Source organism: Zerene cesonia, chromosome 13, assembly GCF_012273895.1.
Source record: "Zerene cesonia ecotype Mississippi chromosome 13, Zerene_cesonia_1.1, whole genome shotgun sequence".
NCBI classification, from domain to species: domain Eukaryota; kingdom Metazoa; phylum Arthropoda; class Insecta; order Lepidoptera; family Pieridae; genus Zerene; species Zerene cesonia.
Window position 1 is genome coordinate 1951583 of NC_052114.1, and position 20884 is coordinate 1972466.

Consider the following 20884-nt stretch of genomic DNA (forward strand, 5'->3'; position numbering starts at 1 on the left):
ATAACCAGCTCCCGTGTCCCCTTCAATAAAGCGGCTTGACGGAACACAGTGTGGTTATAGTCGGTAGGAATCCGACATAGCCCACGGCTTCTTTTCCCGAAGGCCGTGTGTATCTATGTAAGATTTCCCCATTTAAAAAAAAGACAGTCTGGTATACTCCTGTAGGTATATGTCCCAACACGCGATCTGTAGATCGCAGTTATAGTATGGTGTTATATAATAAAAAAAATATAGTTTTACTATATTACAGTACATCCAATATCTAAGGCTTCTTTTACTTGAATTTCAATAGAATTTGTTGAACTGGAAAAGGTAATGGCTTTAGTTACAGAGACGCTTCCACCGCTGACGAATAAGATTACAAGCACCCTGCTAGCTGCACACCTGAAAGAGCAGTTGCCTCAAAACGTGTGCACGCAGATGATAATAACGTGTAACAACGCTGGTGGGTATAATATCTTCAATTTTTAATCCCAAATGAATTCATATCTCGGTTCGTCCGTGGCACATAAAAAGCCTATAACACTCGAGGCTCACTAACCTGTGAAAGTACGGTGAAGGATCTTTGAAATCGGTCCAACGTTTACTGAGATAAGCCCGCAAAACAAACAATCACTTCAGTTTGTTATCAGTAGTATAGATTAAAGATTCAATACAGTTGTAAAATTATACCCAATCACATTTTCACATTACTTTATCAAACACACACCAATGCAATTTGAATCCTAGTTCATAGATTAATACTCCTACAACATTCCTTCCTATTTCCGAATCATAAAGCTGTTAGATGCTTCCATGCGCCCTACATCATCGAATATTGTACTATTTGTCCGTGAATGTGAATCATTGTTTAGTTTCCCAAACCCTGGATACTCTGAAGTGAAGCATATATCTTATGTTAGTGTCGAGGTGAATGTGTGTGTGTGTGTGTGTGTGAATATAACTCAATTTTGTGATGTGTGCTCAAAATTCGTTTTGATGAGTCATTGTTAGTGCACTATAACAAACTTTTCACAATAATTATTCTTACTTTAAATATTAAGACGATTATCTATATTATGTAAAAGACATGTTTTTATATTTCTCCTTTAATCCGACTGCGTCTGATGTAGTGTTAGAGGGAAAAGTTTTTAGAGTGTATGTGTGTATGTATGTATGTGACTCTGTATATCCATATCTTTGGTATGACCCTACCGCTGAAACGACGGAAAGGTATTTACCAGAATTATAGTGATAATGATAATCAATGTACCAAAATTAGGTATATAAGAGCACGACGAAAATCTCAATTTTCGAAGGATTTGTTATTTTTTTACAGCTTCTACTTGAATTTTCTTAATACATACTTGTAAATACAACTCGTTCAAAATATTTTTTTTTTTCTTATACAGTTTGTCTTAAAGTAGTTTGTGGTTGGAAGAATATTCCAATTCATTGGTAAGCAAAAAAATTGCTTGTGTCAAGTGATTCCAGGAGCTTATGTAGAAATAAATTTTATCACTATAAATGTAGAAATAAAATAAAATGATTGTTATATTATATATAATGTTTTATAGCCACCGACATAAGATTCAACCCAACATTGGAAGCCTCGGCGACAACATCAGAATTATACTGCGATTCTAAATATACTGAAGATTTTAGCTCCGAACACAAATCAATGAGTAAGTCAAATATTTTTCACATATTTGTATACTATATATGTATATATAAGCATCTATATCGGAGTGGGAAGTTAGCTAACAACTGCGTTCTAGAAATATCATCAGAGAAAAATCTATTATATATACATCAAAAGTTCTAGAAATATCATCAGAGAAAAATCTATTATATGTACTTGGAAAAAACAGCTATCGCTTAATTCCACTTGGCACTTCTGTGTTTATTTTTATAGGAGAGGAGAGAGGGCCAAAAGCGCATGTAATAATTTCATTACTAAAAGCGATTTCTATCTTACCTTCTGGTTCCGTTCTGTTCTGTTCTGCTATATTATAAATGAGTGATAGAATACGTATGATCCTTTTTTGAGTAGTAGGTGTCTTTATCTGTAAGTAGCTTTTGTCCGCGGCTTTGCACGCGTTAAATTCGGCGTAGTTATAAGATGTTATTATTTATATAAACCTTCCTCTTGAATCACTCTGTCTATTAAAAAAACCCATTAAAATCCGCTGCGTAATTTTAAAGTTTTAAGTATACATAGAAACATAGGGACAGAGAGCGACTTTGTTATATACTATGTAGTGATAATTACATAAATGTGAGTATATGTGTATTCGAATTATCCTTGTAACTAAACAATGTATGAACTTATTTCGATTATTATTATTATAGAGATAGATTAGATTTTGGAGTTCCTAGCTTATCATTTGTTAGATAAATATAACGATGTTCAAGATTGTGAAATAGGATGAGAAATTTTGTATCGACAACGGCAAACGTTAGATAATATTCAAAAATCACTTTTGAAGAAGCATTATCACTATAATAAATAACCTGTGATATTATTTTAACAGTGAAATCGATGCGATTAACTCCCGAAGTGTCGAACACAAAAATATCCACGGGCACGATAACTTTCGATTCTGGATTCCTCAATACATCTAGTGTTGTTACAGGTGAAAATAATTTAATATATATTTAAAAAAAATTGTCCACAGTAAAATCTTTTTAATTATAAAGCGCATTTCGTAACGAAGGAGTTTTTATATACCACAGCTCAGAGGAATTAATTGATTTCGTCCACTTTTAAAACTAGATAATATAAAAAAAATATCATTTAATTAATAGGATATTACGATATGTTCAAAGACTAATAAAGTTGCCACCAACTGCGCATTTCCCATTGTTTATTTCCGTTTACGTAAATAAAGGCTTGAATACAAAATTGTTAAATCCTATCCTACTTCCTACTAATCCTACTATCCTATCCTACTATTTTTTATATTATAAATGCGAAAGTTTGTAAGGATGTGTGTGTGTTTGTTGCTTTTTCACGCAAAAACTACTGAACCAATTGCAATGAAATTTAGTACGTAGACAGCTGGACAATTGGAATAACATACAAGCAACTTCCTGTCCCGATATTCCTACGGGATTCAGACTTGCGCGGGTGAAACCGCGGGGCGCAGCTAGTATCATTTATAATATTATGAGGTAACATTTTATTTCAGATACAATATTACCATGCAAGAGACTTGAAAATAAGGGCTTTGCTACGTTGACGACTCCAAAAGGGACTGTGTTGTCGTGTGCTGGTAAATCTAAACTAATATTATAAAGCTGAAGAGTTTGTTTGTTTGTTTGGACGCACTAATCTCAGGAACTAATCGTCTGATTTGAAAAAATCTATCAGTGTTAGATAGCCCATTTATTGAGGAAGGCTGTAGGCTATATTATATGTACTACGGGCGCAGCCGGGGCGGACCGCTAGTAAACTGATACATTGCTAATTAGGCGTAATATAAGTAGTATATTGTTATAGCGTTTAGCGCACTTTTTTGTTTCGATATATCTGAAGGTTACATTAGCAACGATGGCATGGGCTAAAACTAGTGCAGGTCAAAAAATGTATAATCCAAATACCTTACTTGATTCGTATATCCACTAATGTTATAAATGCGAAAGTTACTCTCTCTGTTTCTTCTTCACGCCTTAACCACTGAACCGATTGCGATTTGATACAAATATAATTTGAGACCTGAGAAACTGTTTCATCCGGGATTTCGCGTGGGAACGAGAACTGTACGGCTGTACCGCCCGGACTGTCTATCTTTGCGTCCGAAGGCGCATGTGGAAAGATATAATATAAAAAATAGTCGCCAAAGTACCTACTACTGGTATTAAAGAAAATTCCATTCAGAATAAAAGCATATACAAACATTTATTTACAAAGAAACAAACGCCCTATAATAAATCGTATTTTTATTTCTAATATTATAGTACGTTTACTATAGTTTTAAACTATTTTCAGGTACGAAAATAACATCAGTGTCATCGGTCAATCTACAAGCAGGTTCCGTTTTTTGCAGTACCAAGTATATAACAAATACAGGTGAAGTACACTTTTGCTATACCTAAACCATTAAAATATATAGAAATATATCATAGAAAGCGTAAAAATAGAACGGAGAACTTCTTAAAAACTCATTGAACTTTCATTTTATATGTAACAATTGAGAATAATATAAATAGGTTCGATTATATAAGGTTGGATACGTACCGACAATTTGCGTTCAAAAATTTATTATTTTTATGAGATCATCATTTAAATTGTTTATGGTATAAATGTATGGTAATAAAATGTGAAATGCTTATCTAGCGAAAAAAAATTACAACAAAAATATTTGTATCTATGCAAAATTTCCCCACTCACAAGCAAAGAGTTGTAATAAATTGTTAAAAAATAGATAAAAAATAATTTTCAGCAATGTCTACGAATTTGATATCGACCCGAAACATGTTTTGTCACACGGCACCATCGCTCTATCAACGAAAACTCAAAGACGCATGCCTAGGTAAATGTTGAAAAGTATTTATATGATTTTTTATATCATTCAACTGCACTAAAAATGATAATATATATTCTTAAAAAAATTGTACTCATACTAATATTATAAATGCGAAAATTTGTAAGGATGTTTTTGTTGCTCTTTCACGCCAAAACTACTGAATCAATTGCAATGAAATTTGGTACGTCGACAGCTGGACAACAGGAATAATATATATGCAAATTTTTATTCCGATATTCCTACGGGATACGGACTAACGCGGGTGAAACCGCGGGGCGCAGCTTGTTACTATATAATAATTTTTATTTTTAAGAGATATTTTATAATTATATCAATACAATTAATTATATTTCTATATGCATAGATGAAAAATACGATAAGCTATTTCATCATTGTATAATCTATATGTAATATACTAACTATTTTAAATCGAAATTACAGGTAACGATTTTGATGTAAAATTATTAAGGATTGAATGATATTTATTGTCTTGTAGAAAAATTGTACGATTTTTTAAATATATATGTAGAATTCAAAATAATGTCGACACGAGAAAGTAAAGCAGAGTCCGTAGCCCTCAGTCGTGGGGCCAAAAAATAATAAGTATTGCATAGATAATAATAATAATAATATAAGCCTTTATTTATTCCTTACTTATATCTAATTACAATTTTATGATGGTTGTTAGTATGGTTAGTATTGACAAAAGCTATTATTAAATCTTTTTTCTATAATATTTTGTTGGTTTATTAGTACATCATGTATTGCATAGATACAAGAGTGAAAGGTTATTTCTCTTTCTATCTTTTCTTTGTAGGCATAGACATAGACGATATATATATGAAGAATGACGGCACTACGTCCACAACAGATATGACAAAAGCTCTAAATGCTACTATTGGTGAGTGTGATATAAATTTTCTACAGAATGAATAATAAAAAGAAAATAGGTTGATGTGGCTTACGATAATAATAATTATTTTTAACAATAAACTGAATCGCCTTCAAATTATCAAAATTGGACAAAATTGAAATGTGATAACACGGGAGGCGCTACCTTTCTAATAAAAAGGAATCATCGAAATCGGTTCACCCAGTCGAAAGTTTTGGAAAAAAGACAAAATAAAATCTACGAATACGATTACAAAAAAAAGAGAAAGTTACCTCATGTATTGAAGTCGATTGAAAAGTACGTATTGTATTAGTTTCTCAGTGGTTAAAGTCGAGTTTAAGATGGAATTTCAATCCAAATATCATGCATATCGCATTCGCAATTGCTTCAATAAATGACAGATGTGAAATTTAAATCAGAAGTTAACTAGGCATCTCGATCTGATGACGTCATAGTAATGCACCCTGACCGTACTGACGCGTTGAGGGCGAGTGCGGTAGGCGGTGGTGTGTGGTGGGAGGGGAAGCACATTCCACGCGGGTGCCAAGTTGATTTCGGCGTGACATAATTACGCATTTATAATTGTTACTAAAACTCTCATAGGAATCCAGCAGGTACACAAAACAACAATTTGAGCAGTTATCGTTTTTAGTGATAAATTTTAATCTGAATCTCTTAAATGTGAATCAATATTTCATAGGTAGACATGCTCGTTGGTTTTCCTGCAACATATTATAAAAACTGAAAATAAAAAAACACTATATATACTATAATGACTCATGTTACAGGTGTATCAACGACCCAACTAATAGACAAGTCGTCGTTCAACTGCGGATCGCCGAAAAATCAACGCAGTTTTAATGCAGGTTTGATGAGTAACATTAAATATCGTTTCAATATACAAAAAATGGTATTTATTTATGTTATAAAAGTGGAAAAAAAGTTATAAATTCCATACATGATAACATACAGTGTCCGCACTTTCTGTCTGTATACTTTATATATGTAAATCCTTAAATACATAATGAACTAGTGGTCCACCCTGATCTCGCCCGTGGTACGTATAATATAGGCTATATTATATCCATATATAGCACTCAGGGATTTTACACATTACCAATGGTAAAATTAATTTTGAAATCGATCCAGCAGTTTTTGTGTTGAAAACATAACATACTTACATACAAATCTTTCCTCTGTATATTATGGATAGATATTTAAGTTTTGTGCATATTGAAGATTAAAACTCACGCTAAAACATTACAAATTTTTTCAATAGGGTTATGTTACTTTAATCGAAAATTGTCAAGACATTACCTAGATCCTTCGTATCCAGTTAACCAATTTTATGAGGTCGTATAACTTGAGCTTAGGGAGAAATGCCAATTTTATCGCAGTAAAGGAATCACACTTCAAGTGCGGATGGCTTATACACAAAGTTTTAAAATCATTTTTTTTTTCTTTCTATGTGAAATGTTGAATATGGACGTTTTAAAACATATTTTTTATGTGTTATTTATCAAATATCGTTTGGCTTATCTATCGGAATATACCAATTATTATTTAAGTATTTTTAGAACTAGCATTAATTCAAATGGGACCACACGGAACGAACCAGCTTTCATATATAAATAAAGGACCATCAATATCACTTCACCCAGTCGAAAGTCCTGACTTAATAAACATAAAAATATTTAAACAAATTGTAAAAAACGCATTGAGCTTCTCTTATTAAAACAATAAATGTATTTTGTATAACATTTTTTTTACGGAATATATAATTTTTTCATAAAAAAAATCTCGTACGATTTTCAGTTTTCCGTCCAACAATGTGCTCAATGTCCACCAACACCGACTGGGCGATACAGTCGAGGGCGCTGATCGTGTCCAACGTGGCCGTCACGGAGCTGCGTAATGCAACCACTAACGATGCCTTCGTTCAGTATAGCGGTATGCAAATGGTTTATACGATATACTGAATAAAACTTATATAAAATGTTAAAGTTAATGTGGGAATCCAGCACGTTTGAAAATAATTTGGTTAGCTCGCGTCGGGGAAGGTACCACAAACCTATCAGAATGTAATTCTTTTATTTTTATTTTGATCGATATAACGAATGAAACTATTAATGTGGCTGTATGGATAAAAGATATAGCTCATATCTAAGAGGTATAAAAATAATGTCGCGCGAGACGTTTTTTCCACAGACGTTATAGAATAGTTTCATTTTTTTATATTATTAACGAAATTATTAAAAATGTAGCCCCACTTACTAACAATAACAAAATATAAAATAGCCTGGTACTAGCCGTAATCTACTAGTACAATTGCGTTGGAAAATCATCACATATTTATTGTATATTGTTTAGGTCATAAATAACGCCTTTGCCTTTAAAAAAAAAAGTTTTAAAACCACGTTTTATTTAAAGACACAGCAAAGTCAGTGGACTCCGGGCGCATCGGCCGCAGCCGCCTCATGTCTGTTCGCATGCTTGGCGACTCGTTTTCTGAAGTGGATACTCAAGCTAAACCGTCCACAACGAACGCAGGTAATTTTAGAATTAATTTTAACTATAAATACGTACGTGACATGGTTTATATTAGATTCATCTGTTTGAAACGAAATTATTAAACATTTATTATCCACCACTTGGGTAAAGCTAACTACCGACCCGTCCCGGCTTCGCACATGTGCAATAAAACATGATATATATAAACCTTTACCATATAAACCTTTGTCATCATCATCCTCAAATCTGTTGCATAATTTTAAAGATCTAAGCATACAAACACACATAAGGTGGAAGGCGACTTTATTTTATACTATGTAATTATTATATACATAAAACTACGACAATGTTATGAATGAATGAAAATTCTTTATGGCGAAAATTATAACTAACTTCCATCTCTGACTAAAGTTCTACTTATATGGAGTAAAATTGAAATAATTGACATTGCTCAAGATTTTACCACAATACAAGAACGTGAAGAAAATGAATTCATATTATAAACAACAAGTCATAATATGATTGTTATAGAAACTCACACGACACCAAAGGGCATTGTTTCGGCTTGTATGCTGACGTCTCGCTTTGCCTTCGATAGGACTGCCAATATGATGAAAGCCTCCAAAGAAAATAATACAGGTTTGGTTCTTTATTATTCTTAAGATTTAGTCATTGTTTGATTGAAAAGTATGACATGTTTTTTCCAAATATGTATGATTTTTTTACATTTAATTTATGTAGTTTGCCTACATGCGATAACGATAAATCTTTATGTTATCTGTTACATGTAGTACAATTTAATGGTAATTTTGCAAATTTATATTTTTATAACCCAAAAATAACAACTCGTTCAACATCACCTCACAAATGCCCTTAAAGTCTAGTGGAAGTCAAGTCAATCCTTTCTATCACATTTAAAATTGCACTTGACATCTACAATCTAACGAACTTCAGATTGGTTATGTTGAATTAAACGTTTACAAACAGATGCACCAGAAATCAAAGTTAACAAGACGTGGAGCAACATACCATCCAGATTGGGGAAGCAGTCCGATACGCCAGGTTTGTAAAATATTGAATTCGTCGCAGAATTTGTAACAATTTTTCAGCCTCCACGTTCTAATGACTTTCCGCATTCAACTGCTAATGAAGATTCGTTAGGAAGATCTGCATTGTAATACGTAAAGAGCAATATTACAAAAATATCATACAATAAGATTACCAGCATCAGCAGCAACAGCATATATGCTCCTAGTTCGTAGGTAATAACATCACTAGATTTTTTTTTGTTTTGTGACGTTTACTAAGCCCAATTCAAGGAACAGTCAACAGGAAAGTAAAATATAATTTCATTACGTGTAAATTTATCCCATTGCTATAAAGCAAATGTTTTATATTCGATTAAATTTTCCGGATATTCATATAAATTCCTCGTAATATAACAAGCAACCGAAATAAATGAATTGCGATTTTTAAAATTGCTGTTTTGGCATACAACAATTTTGGTTATATGGAATATCTCTCATCGCTACAGTCGTGGAAAACAGTCCCAAATCAAAAGCAAAATGTATCTACCTATTTATGTTCATCCTCACGCACAACAGTTAGTTTAAAGTCTTAATTGTTTCACATTGTTTAAGAGCACATGACTGAACTTTGCTCGGTCTATTTTAACTTGATATAAGTTAACAGTAGCCTTCTGCCTCGATGGTTTTTAACCTGATATAGCGATATATTATTTCTTCATTCTCTTATTAGTTCATTCTTCTTAGTTTCTTGATAAAAATTGTTGTTTTTAAAAAAAAACAAACCAAACCGCCGCATTAAACTGTTAGTACTAGACCACATTTAAATGGGAGTACGTGGCAGGCACCAACTTACAATAAAAAAAAATATCATTAAAATAGATTCTCCCAACAAAAATTTATGAGATGACAATCACAAAATACAGTATAATTGAAAATCATCTTCTTTTTTAATTGAATAAAGCAAATTGAGGACCTTCGTCGTTCTTGGAATTCGGAAAAAAAATTATTTGTAACAAAAATTGTTTTCTATGGAAAGTATTTTTAACCTGAAGAAACATAAAAAAACAACTATGAAATATTTAGGAATTAAAAACTTTTTTACGGATTTTAAACGCGATTTATTCATTATATTATTTAAAATCCGTTAAAAAGTTCCTAATTTCTAAATGTATAATACTCGCGTAAAATCAAACACAAGAAAATACTAACTATGAAATATTTTAATCTTATCTTATACCTTTAAACGAGCAATTCTTGTATATATATATATATATATATATATATATATATATATATATATATATATATATATATATATATATATATATATATATATATATATATATATATATATATATATATATATATATATATATATATATATATATATATATATATATATATATATATATATATATATATATATATATGTATATATAATTGGAATCTCGGAATCGGCTCCAACGATTTTCATAAAATTTAGTATATATGGGGTTTGGGGGGCGATAAATCGATCTAGCTAGGAATTTTTTTTAGAAAATGTCATATTCGTGTTTTATTCGTGTTTTTTTTTCCTGACATCTATTGGTGAATAATAATACTATTTTGCTTCGTAGATAGCTGGACAACTGAAATAACACATAGGCACTTTTTATACCGATATTCCTACGGGATACGGACTTACGCGGTTTCAACCGCGGGTCACAGCTAGTAATATATAATTAGCGATGCTTCATGTCATTGAAAATAATAATTCATCTACCCACCGCTTGAGATATTTTAAATAGTTGTTATTTTGTTTTTACGTCTTCCACCAACACACGGCATTATTCAAGTCTCAGTTTTTATTACTTTACGCATGAAACTATCAAAATTACGCCAATGAAACAAAATGGATTTTATCATCGTTTTTTGGAATCTAAATGTTTAATCCTCAAATGACCATAATATTACTATTACCATTATATATACTTGAGGTTTCGCTTATAGATTATTCGTTATAGCATTCATTTTCTTGCATATCATATCAATTGCGTCATTAATTATTTATTGAATTATAGAAAAAACAGAGAGTAACACGAAGACAACATGTCGCGTCGAACAGAAATCGAACAATTCACTAGCTCCGCCTCGCAACCCCAGTGTTGTTATATCGAGCAATTTGAATGCCGCTAAATGGATGAATGGATGTTCAAAAGACGGTATGTTGATACATTATACTTATAAAAAGTATCCTTCATCCAAAATATATAAATATGAAAAGATGTTTGCTACATTTGTATAGTTAATTTGTAATTATGAACATATTTATTCAATTCTAATTATTATTTCTTTATATCCCCTCTTATTTTATTTATTCGGTATACTATATTATATTTTGATAAAGATCAAGGCATATTTTGAATCCAAGCGATATCTATCTGCATATCGCATTCATAACTCACTAGCTGTTCGCCCCGGCTTCGCTCGTATTACATACACACATACACCTACACATAGCCTATGTCACTCAGTGAAGAAGTTTTTAAACGGTGAAAGAATTTTTGAAATCGGTTCAGTAGTTTTTGTGTGAAAACATTACAAACATACTCATATATATTATAATGTTATATTTACAACTCATATCTATTGTAAAATAATAATATCAACTAATTACTAATAGTTAAGCAAATAATAGTTCTAATGACCAACATCTAATTAATCATTTTTTTTACAACCGTATATTTCAGAATACCAATCAATTATAGATATAAGTGAAATGACAGTATCAGAGTCGTTGGAGCGCGCGACGCTGGCCGTCGCAAACACAAGCACATACAAGCACACTTCTGAAGTTATTAATTCTCAACAGGAAGCCGCTATTAACTGTGGTATGAGAGATTTTCTGGCTATGAATTTTATATTTGTTATATATAATACTTTCCAACTGGAAAGGTAAGGGTAAGACGGGGGATTTAAGGTAGGTAGGTGTAGGTATTTCACGAACAAAACCCTTCGTTGTTAAGTCAGTCGTCAGTTCTAACGAGTACTGTCTAAATACCGTCAGATGATGTGTAAATAAATGTTCTAATGACACTGCCTTATATGCTTGCTATGGTGGTCGTTACCCAATTCAACTGCTCCGTCTAACTCCATAAAATGTGAATTGTTTGTTGTTTCTAAGGAAAATTTCTTAATGTTTATGATTTCATGTTGTTTAATTTGATATGGATTTTTTTTAATGCGTTAAACTTTTACAATTAACACAAATTGAAAAATCAATTTATTTCCTGCACACTCGCCTGGTCTCAAACCCCAACATGTCGATTTTAAGTCCGTGGTCCTCACCACTGAGCCACGCGTTTTTTCACTAACACACTCATTTTACTAAGAAAATAATAGTATTTATCGTGCCTTTATGTTATCTTTCATTTGTAGTTATAGCATTACTAGCTGCGCCCCGCGGTTTCACCCGCGTAAGTCTGTATCCCGTATGAATATCGGGATAAAAAGTTGCCTATTTGTTTATCCAGTTGTCCAGTTATCTACGTACCAAATTTAATTGCAATCGGTTTAGTTCTTTTTGCGTGAAAGAGAAACAAACACACAAACATCCTTACAAACTTTCGCATTTATAATATTAGTAGGATATGATTTGGTTTTAAAGTGTTTATAACGTTTCAGTAACAGCAGATAACATAAGTACAATCCTAACTGACAATATTATGACTGATGAAATACCAGTTAAAGATGAAACTAAGGAAAATGTTGGGGTTAGAGAGTCTTGTGATATTCAAGCAGACCTCGGGGCTTCAGGTAATTCTGCTTTTGAATATTACATTATATATTTTTTTTCCTATGTAAGGGAGCAGGCATCCGAGCTAGTGGTTTAACTGATGGTAAGCGATCACATTGCCCACTTTTAAAGAAAGAATTGACGACGGGAATAAAATAATGGACTGAAAAGGTTGAGAGGATAAATAGGGAAACGTAGCGCAATAGCAGTCTCGTGCTGCTATATCTTGCCGCTCGTTTGTGGGTATTAGGATTGTTTTTTTTCTTACGGACAATGGATTTTAGATACAAATTCTTCAAATAATTATCCCGTCATTGAATATTCTATTGACGAATTGAAATAACGTTTTAAATATTATAATTAATGGCGCACGAAATTAAGCATTTCCAATTTCAGATAATACAAAGAATTTAGATAAATCTTCACTGCAAGTTCGCCCTAACATATGTGATGCAGGTATATACCATATCCCTTTATCGATTAAGTTACATATTATGAGGTGTACGAAGTATATCCATAACTTCTATTATGTTAATACCAATGCATACAAAATAACAAGTAATTTTGCAATTCAAATTTATTATTTTCATAAAACATTTCGAACATCGTGTTGAAATGGTGTAAGATAGTTTAAATTGAAAAAGATTTTAATGAAATTAGAAATAATAAACCTAGTGTATCTCTTTGTATAAATAAATCTAATAGAAGAATAAAGGGAAGGCTTACTTTAGGAGTCAAAATAAACACAATTTTTGTATAATAATTAGGTTCTTAGTAGCTGGTTAGTATCGTTTTACTGTTTTAATTTAATGTAACATAAACTGGTTGTCTATTTGAATGCAATGTTTTTCTCCATAGAGCAAAGAAGTTCAACCAAACGCAACTCGAAGTTTGGTATTATATTAAAGTTGGACCGTATGCATAAGAGTAACTGTGTGATCACGATTAATATCGAGACTAGCCCTAGAAAATCTAAATAGGTAGGTTCTTACATACAGTCACATATTACCTACGCGTTTTTATTCGTCGAGAAAATTAATTTATTTCTGTGAGAGTAGTAATGTTTTTTACTCAAAGATGTAGGTGATTAAGGATTTCATTTTTTGATATTGCATTTTACTGTTGAACGTGTTTATTTAGTTTTAAAATTGATTTATAATACTAACTGCTACAGTAAAATTATCCGATGACCTATGAATGAAAATGTAACGTTCACAAATAATCTGGTAATGGAAACCACTAAGAAGTACATATTGCAAACGATAATGCAGACTCTAATGAATCTCTATTTCGCCGTTAACAAAATGTAAACGTGTTTTCTATGTTTCTAGAATGATTTTATATTACAGAAAAAAAATCAAGAGTAAAACGCAAATCGGCCTCCGTTCTCACATCGCGCCATTTTCTCGCCAAGCCACTGGAATGTAAACATCAGAGCAAAGATCGCACAGGTAATCTATAAAACATATAATTTCTCATATATTTATAACAATCGGTCCGTCCCGGCTTCGCCCGTGGTACATATCCATATAGCCTATAGCGCTCAGGTATCACGCACCTACGTATCCAACGGTTAAAGAAATTTTGAAATTGGTCCTGTAGTCCTCAAGATTAGAGAAAACAAGTCTTCAGCGTTATTATTATTATTTATAAAGATTTAGTTCCTGGGACAATAATTGAATCATGTAATAAATAGGAATCGTATTTTTTTCTTTACAGTGTCATAGATTTTTTCCAAAAATGAATATGATAAATCGTATTTCTCCCAGTTTCACAGCTCTGTGTACTCAAATAGATCGTCTTGTAATATAAAATACGGAATAAAGTGGATCTAAGTTTGATTGATTCAGCGTTTCGACTTCGTAGATTTACTAATACATTTTGTAGTGAGAATAAATGACATTCTCGCTTTATGACATTGAAATATTACAATGCAAAGGCTATTATAGTACAGATAAATAGTTTAATGGAATCGTGTTTAAAATTTCGACTATGCTTTTAATTCTAAATGAGGTTGCTCTGTGGCTAAATCTATAGTTTTGAAAGTGTTTTATAGTAAGGTATTCTATTAATAGTTTTCCAAAAGAGTATAGGGAGTCATCATAAATCAACGTGCACATTGGCAGGTACGCTGCGGCTTATCAGATAGGAACCTAGACCCCTACAAGAGCATCTATACTTTTAATTACGTTTTAGTATACTATCTGGACATTAAACATATATTAATACTAACGTTACTCCGTATTCCGTAGGAATATCGGCATAAAAAGTTGCCTATATGTTATTCCAGTTGTCTAGCTGTCTACGTACCAAATTTCATTGCAATCGGTTCAGTAGTTTTTGCGTGAAAGAGCAACAAACACACAAACATCCTTACAAACATTCGCATTTATAATATTAGTAGGATTAGTAAGATAAGATGAGATTTGTCTCTTATATAATTTATTATAAACGATGATGATTATGATACTGATGCCGCTATCGAGGATAAAGCAATGTACATAGATACTGTATAATCTCATACATACATATGTAACGCTCAAAAAATACCCCATTTCTGACGCAGTCGGTTAAGAAATATCGTTTGTTCCAGAATGTTTGTTCATATATGATCGAGGTAGATGCATTGTCCACTCGGAGAGAATGGACGCAGGCGTACAAAATGAATCCACACATTCGCGACTCGGGAAAATATTTAAACGTTAGTACATACTTATATATATTTTTTAATTTTATTAATTAATATAGAATTAGCTTTCTGAGAGAAAGCTAAAAACATACCCTAACAAACAAAAACAGAATCAGTGATTTAGGCGTGAAGAAGGTTCAAACAGACCGACAAAGTTACTTTCGCGTTTATTATTTTAGTAAGAATGCACGTAATTTGTTTTTTATATTAGCATTTATTAGCTGTTCGTCTTGGCTTCGCCTGTGGTACATATATAGCCTATGCCACTCAGTGATGATGCAGCTTTTTAATGGTGAAAGAATTATTGAAATCGGTCCTGTAGTTTTTGAGTTTATCCATCACAAACAATCAAAAATACAAATTCTTCCTCTTTATAATATTAGTGTAGATAAATTTATCTTAATTCTTAATAATTTGATATAAATACATTCTAGTGTTAGTTTTGGTGGTTCAGTTGGCGTAAAAGCTAACTAAACGATATAGGTAAAAATGTTTAATATGTTTCTTCCATAGCAAAGAAAACTAGCAACAAAAACAGCCGTACCATTGGTTTTGTGACGTCACGACAACTGCCCATCAATTGCTGTAAGCAAACGAGCGCTGTGATTGGTGGAATAAATTCACCTGAAGGTTTGTATTCTATTTTGTAATTTAAACTACATATACATACACAGAAAGAACTTAGAGAAGTTTGTTAAAATGTTATCTAGTATTATAATCTTTAATATATAAAATTCTCGTGTCACAGTTTTCGTTGCCATACTCCTCCGAAACGGCTTGACCGATTTTGATGAAATTTTTTGTGCTTATCCAGTATCTATGAGAATCGGCCAACATCTATTTTTCATCCCCCTAAAGGATCAGAGTAAGGCAGAACAGTGTTTGCCGGGTGCAGCTAGTATTATATATTATACTACCTTTTGCCAGCGGCCTCGTACGCGTTAGTTCGGAGTAGTTAATAGATGTTATTTCACATATAAACCATCTTATTGAATCAGTCTATCTATTAAAAAAAACCTCATCAAAATCCGTTGCGCAGTTTTAAAGATTTAAGCATACATAGGGACATAGGGACAGAGAAAGCGACTTTGTTTTATACTATGTAGTGGTACAGGTTTGATTTAAACGGATTTGAGGATTTCTCTTTTATTTAAACTATGTGTTCGATACACAAAAAAATTAATTTAAAATATTGCTTTTATTAAAGCACTGTATCGTCTTTGATGAAATTGCAACATTGTAAACGTGTAGTTATTTTCTTAACATAAAACAGGTGAATGTTACAAAATGTAAACCTCAGCGTCGGCGGTAAAATAATGGATAATAAATACCCTATTGATAGCATGCCCCGTAATAATTTTCATAAACTACCCAAAAGCCGAAAGGTGCTGTAAAATATAGTTTCATATTCAAAGACTGCCTATCTATATTCTACACTAGCTGCGTCCCCACGGTTTCACCCGCGTAAGTCTGTTTCCCGTTAGAATATCAGAATAAAAAGTTGCCTGTCTGTTATTCCAGTTGTCCAGCTATCTACGTACCAAATTTCATTGCAATCAGTTCAGCAGTTTTTGCGTAACAAACATACACACATCCTCACAAACTTTCGCATGTATAATATTAAGTAGGATTTTATGAAAACTAACGATGCAATTGTTAATTTATTGCAGCGTATATGAATGCTCTTAAACTTCAATCAAACGGATATGTAGACAATAGAACTGGTATGTTATATTCCTATTTATATTATATACATTGTTAATTTTATATGTTAACTAATCAGTGACGTGAGAAATTTTGAAATAATAGAAAAATTTGATCCCGCCTCGTGATCAATTTTTTTTTATTCTTTAAATTTAAACCATAACATCTCAAAGTCACTACACGGATATCTAAAAAATTTATTTAAATGGCCCTGTGTTTGTGCTTATTCCGAAAATGTATCTTATTGGATAAAAAAAATTCTATACTAATTCTCAGTAATGCTTTTCTTTTTTCAGAAAAACACACACAATCGATACAAGCTATACTCGGTTCGCTACCATTTATATGTCCTTACTGCTCTAGAAAATATAACAACATGCACAAGGATTCCGGTGAGAAACTGGGACAGAATTGTATATGCTGTTTTTTTGTCACTTAAAACGGACCTTGACGTCTAGTTAAATCTCGTTAAAGTAATGATTGGCTACGCAATAGCATAAACCCTTTTATGACGTGTTTAGTTAAATTCTTTTTGTTGTAAAACTATCTACGAATTTACCAATTATCCTCAAAAGATTGATTTGTATGCATTTACTTTACCGCACTCTGAAAGGGAGATTTCCTTGTAATTTTCTTTCAAAAAGTAATTTCTAGAAAGAAAATTGCAACAGAAGTTCTAATTAATTTTGGGTACTTCTAATTTAAGTCCTCATTTATAGATATTCATATTTTCCTGTTTTTAGTACAAACAAGCAGTAACCATATAGAAGCTCAAATGGCAACATCATGCCGATATTACAGTGATCTCTTATCGAAAAAAATTATACGATTTAAACAGAATGGTAAGTTCAGATACAGTTATATTATCAGAACTAAAAATGTTACGACCATTTCTTTGTTACCTCGATATTTTTGAAACTGTTTGTATATTATAATCCTAACTAAACAATGTTTAAACAGTAAAAACAGGGCTCGAGTAAAAGGTATTCTCAAAGTTAGTGTTAAATATTTTCACTGATCATAATCAAACAAGGAAGATCACTTTAAAGGGTATTTATTTACATATATTTGCAGTTAAAAGACGTCTAGGAAATGAGCCAATACACGATAACACGTTCTCTCCCACATCAAATATATACGTTGAAGCGTGTACAATGAAACCGAGTGGAAGGCAAGATGAAAACTTGCAAGTGAAAATCAAACAACGCGAAATCTTCAACCAAAACTGCATATTAACCCCTACGATTAGCGCTGTGGATATTAGGAGGAATGAAAGTCATGACCTGAAAACTCTCTACTATATGCTAACTGCCATTGAAGGCAGGATGCGTAGGTTGAAACAGAATTTGTGATCGTACAGTTTAGGCTATCAATATTTTATGTAATAGTTAGTGGTCGTGTATGGCGTTAATAAATTCTTATCAAGTGTTACGTGTTTTATTTACATGTTTGCGTTTTTCAAAATCAAGTGCATTCTAAGGTTATTGTAGTGTATATTTTATTTAAGTTATTATATTTGTGAGAATTTACTATACCTACATATGAACGCTTTATCAAGAAAAGAAAGGTAAGTGTTTTCTGTGAGTAGTTAAAATCTTCGTATTAAAATGAAACATACACTCCGTAATGCAATGTTATACAATACATACGAAGTGTTACGGTTCCCGGAGGGAACAGAACGATGTCCCTGTATGTTAATTTGTAGATGCCACATTTTTGAAATCGGTTTATTAGTTCCCAAGAGTAGCGCGTTCAAGCAAACACGTCAGCTTTATTTTACTAGTAAATACATGTGCAGCATTATGTTATCTGTGGATAGATTATAGACGTAAAAATGGCAAGATGATTTATGAATGGTTAATTGATAGAATACTTATTTTAATGGTGTTATTTAATTTTAACCATTGTTCTCTAATTTAAATTATTTGATATGGTGTACTTGGTGTACTTATCTGCAATCGACCTTACCCCTCTTCAAATGTACAAGGGCGGTGGTAGCGCTTACCATCGGCAACCCACCAGCTCCATTGCCGACGGTGACATAAAAAAAAAACGAATACTATGTCTAACACACGTTGACAGATTTTTATGTAGACAAATTTTGAGCGAGATTTCTATTCAAGTTGTATATCATACGTTAATGCGACTAGCATGTATTCCTATTTTGAATCTTATTATTATAAATTATTGACAGATGCCTAAATGAGAGAATGCTGTTTTGGCGCCAAATTAGGGGACTTAAATCCACAGACCATTAAAATATGCCCTAATCTTCATATGTCGTAAAGCCAAATAAGTATTTTATCATTGAATAATATAAACTTAAGAAATTATATTTAAAATAATTGACTACCAACCTCAAACTTCTGAAATTTCACAGATGTCTCAACGAAATGAAAACAACACCAGTCTTATAATATTTTAATATTTTTGCCACCAAATATTCAGAGATTAAATAACAAAAAGTAGTTTGTATTTAATATATAAATACTATATACAACGGAAGGTAAAATTTACAAATTCATAAACATGCGGAAGTGTACTATAAAGTTTTTAAGATAATGTGAATGATCTCATAAAAAGGATATCAATTCAAAAAAAATTTGTTTGTAGTTTGCCATAAATGCAGTTTCATATAAGATAAAGAAAAATATTTACAATAACTAATGAAATATAAGTGAAAACATTGACTTATATAATATATAGATAACGTTATCATATAATTATATCGGTAATGCAGTGTTAGACAAGTAATTAAACATGTAATATGTTATATTAAATAACGTTTACGAATTATAACCTTTAAATCTATCGTATTCGTGAAACAACGAGCATACAACATGATTGTCATGGCGAAATATGTTAATAATTATTGTAATTACAATATCTTTAACACCTTGTTTCAAGTAAATAAAAATTGTTTATGATTTACTATAGAAAATTGACGTAATATTGCGAAATATAATATCTATTATATCTGCTATAAATATGTATACTTGCAAGAAGTATATTACATGTCCATGTTTCTAACAAAAAACTTCAAATAGACAGACCTAAACCAAACCTCCACCTCCTCATTTTTTGAAGTCGGTTGAAAATTAAAATAACGAATGTAAATGCTCCCATTACGATATAAACTTATCATATTTGAGATTGACAGAGAAACCAATAGTGTGCGAGTGAAATAGCACATATTGGACGATAAAATACTAAATCGTTATTCATTAGAAATAGATTAATTATGTACAAAATAAGCAATTATCGACATTTACACAATTCATTAAGTAACAATAATAATATATGTATACGATTATATTGGAATGTTAAATTTTTTTAAATTTTTTTGCGATTCAATAACTCATTCTGTTATTACTAACCAAAATTTTTGTAACGCCTTGAAAGAACAAATAGAATAATTGAGACACGGATTTTTTTATTTTTTTCTTTAATATCCGTCCTCATATCTAACTATACAGGATGTCTGGAAATTACATAAGATGACAAATAAAAAATTTCATATAAATGAGAAATTTTGAGTAAAAAGAACCGAAAGTCATGTACGTAAAAGCGGAACGTATACGCACAAAGCGTGTGCGTATCGGTAGCGCATATCAACATAATACCAATTTATTTTTGTATACGAAAAATTTGCTAAAAACAAAAACATTAATTATACAATTAAAACGAAAATCGAGTATATATATTAAGTATCAATAATCAATTCAGTTTTATGAATATTTCTCCAGCCATACCGTATATTAAGAACGCGACGAAACT

At 31.6% G+C, this 20884-nt stretch overlaps 2 protein-coding genes and 1 long non-coding RNA gene across 3 annotated transcripts; all 3 read left to right on the top strand.

Moving 5' to 3' along the window:
* Positions 1-6015: 6015 nt before the first annotated feature.
* Positions 6016-13694, top strand: LOC119831234. Its single transcript, XM_038354524.1, has 11 exons — positions 6016-6100; positions 6189-6266; positions 7216-7350; positions 7831-7950; positions 8443-8550; positions 8899-8973; positions 11000-11140; positions 11669-11809; positions 12603-12734; positions 13111-13170; positions 13573-13694. Exons 3-11 carry the CDS (start codon positions 7230-7232, stop codon positions 13692-13694), a joined length of 1020 nt encoding a protein of 339 aa, XP_038210452.1. The 5' UTR covers positions 6016-6100; positions 6189-6266; positions 7216-7229.
* A 376-nt stretch (positions 13695-14070) lies between these two features.
* LOC119831510 lies at positions 14071-16015 on the top strand. Its single transcript, XR_005287891.1, has 3 exons — positions 14071-14165; positions 15308-15415; positions 15917-16015. It is a non-coding gene; the product is annotated as an uncharacterized LOC119831510 (long non-coding RNA).
* Positions 16016-17408: 1393 nt separating this feature from the next.
* On the top strand, positions 17409-18459 carry LOC119831236. Its single transcript, XM_038354527.1, has 3 exons — positions 17409-17499; positions 17851-17949; positions 18182-18459. The coding sequence occupies exons 1-3, from the start codon at positions 17484-17486 to the stop codon at positions 18457-18459; spliced, it is 393 nt and encodes a 130-aa protein (XP_038210455.1). The 5' UTR covers positions 17409-17483.
* Positions 18460-20884: the final 2425 nt, after the last annotated feature.

What these genes read in the sequence shown, in the direction of transcription:
- LOC119831234 (XM_038354524.1), top strand. Translation starts at nt 7,230, where the DNA reads ATGTGCTCAATGTCCACCAACACCGACTGGGCGATACAGTCGAGGGCG. An exon ending in GAATGGATGTTCAAAAGACG is followed by an intron (nt 11,141 to 11,668) that starts GTATGTTGATAC and finishes CGTATATTTCAG; the next exon opens with AATACCAATCAATTATAGAT. An exon ending in AGCAGACCTCGGGGCTTCAG is followed by an intron (nt 12,735 to 13,110) that starts GTAATTCTGCTT and finishes TTCCAATTTCAG; the next exon opens with ATAATACAAAGAATTTAGAT.
- LOC119831236 (XM_038354527.1), top strand. An exon ending in TATACGATTTAAACAGAATG is followed by an intron (nt 17,950 to 18,181) that starts GTAAGTTCAGAT and finishes ATATATTTGCAG; the next exon opens with TTAAAAGACGTCTAGGAAAT.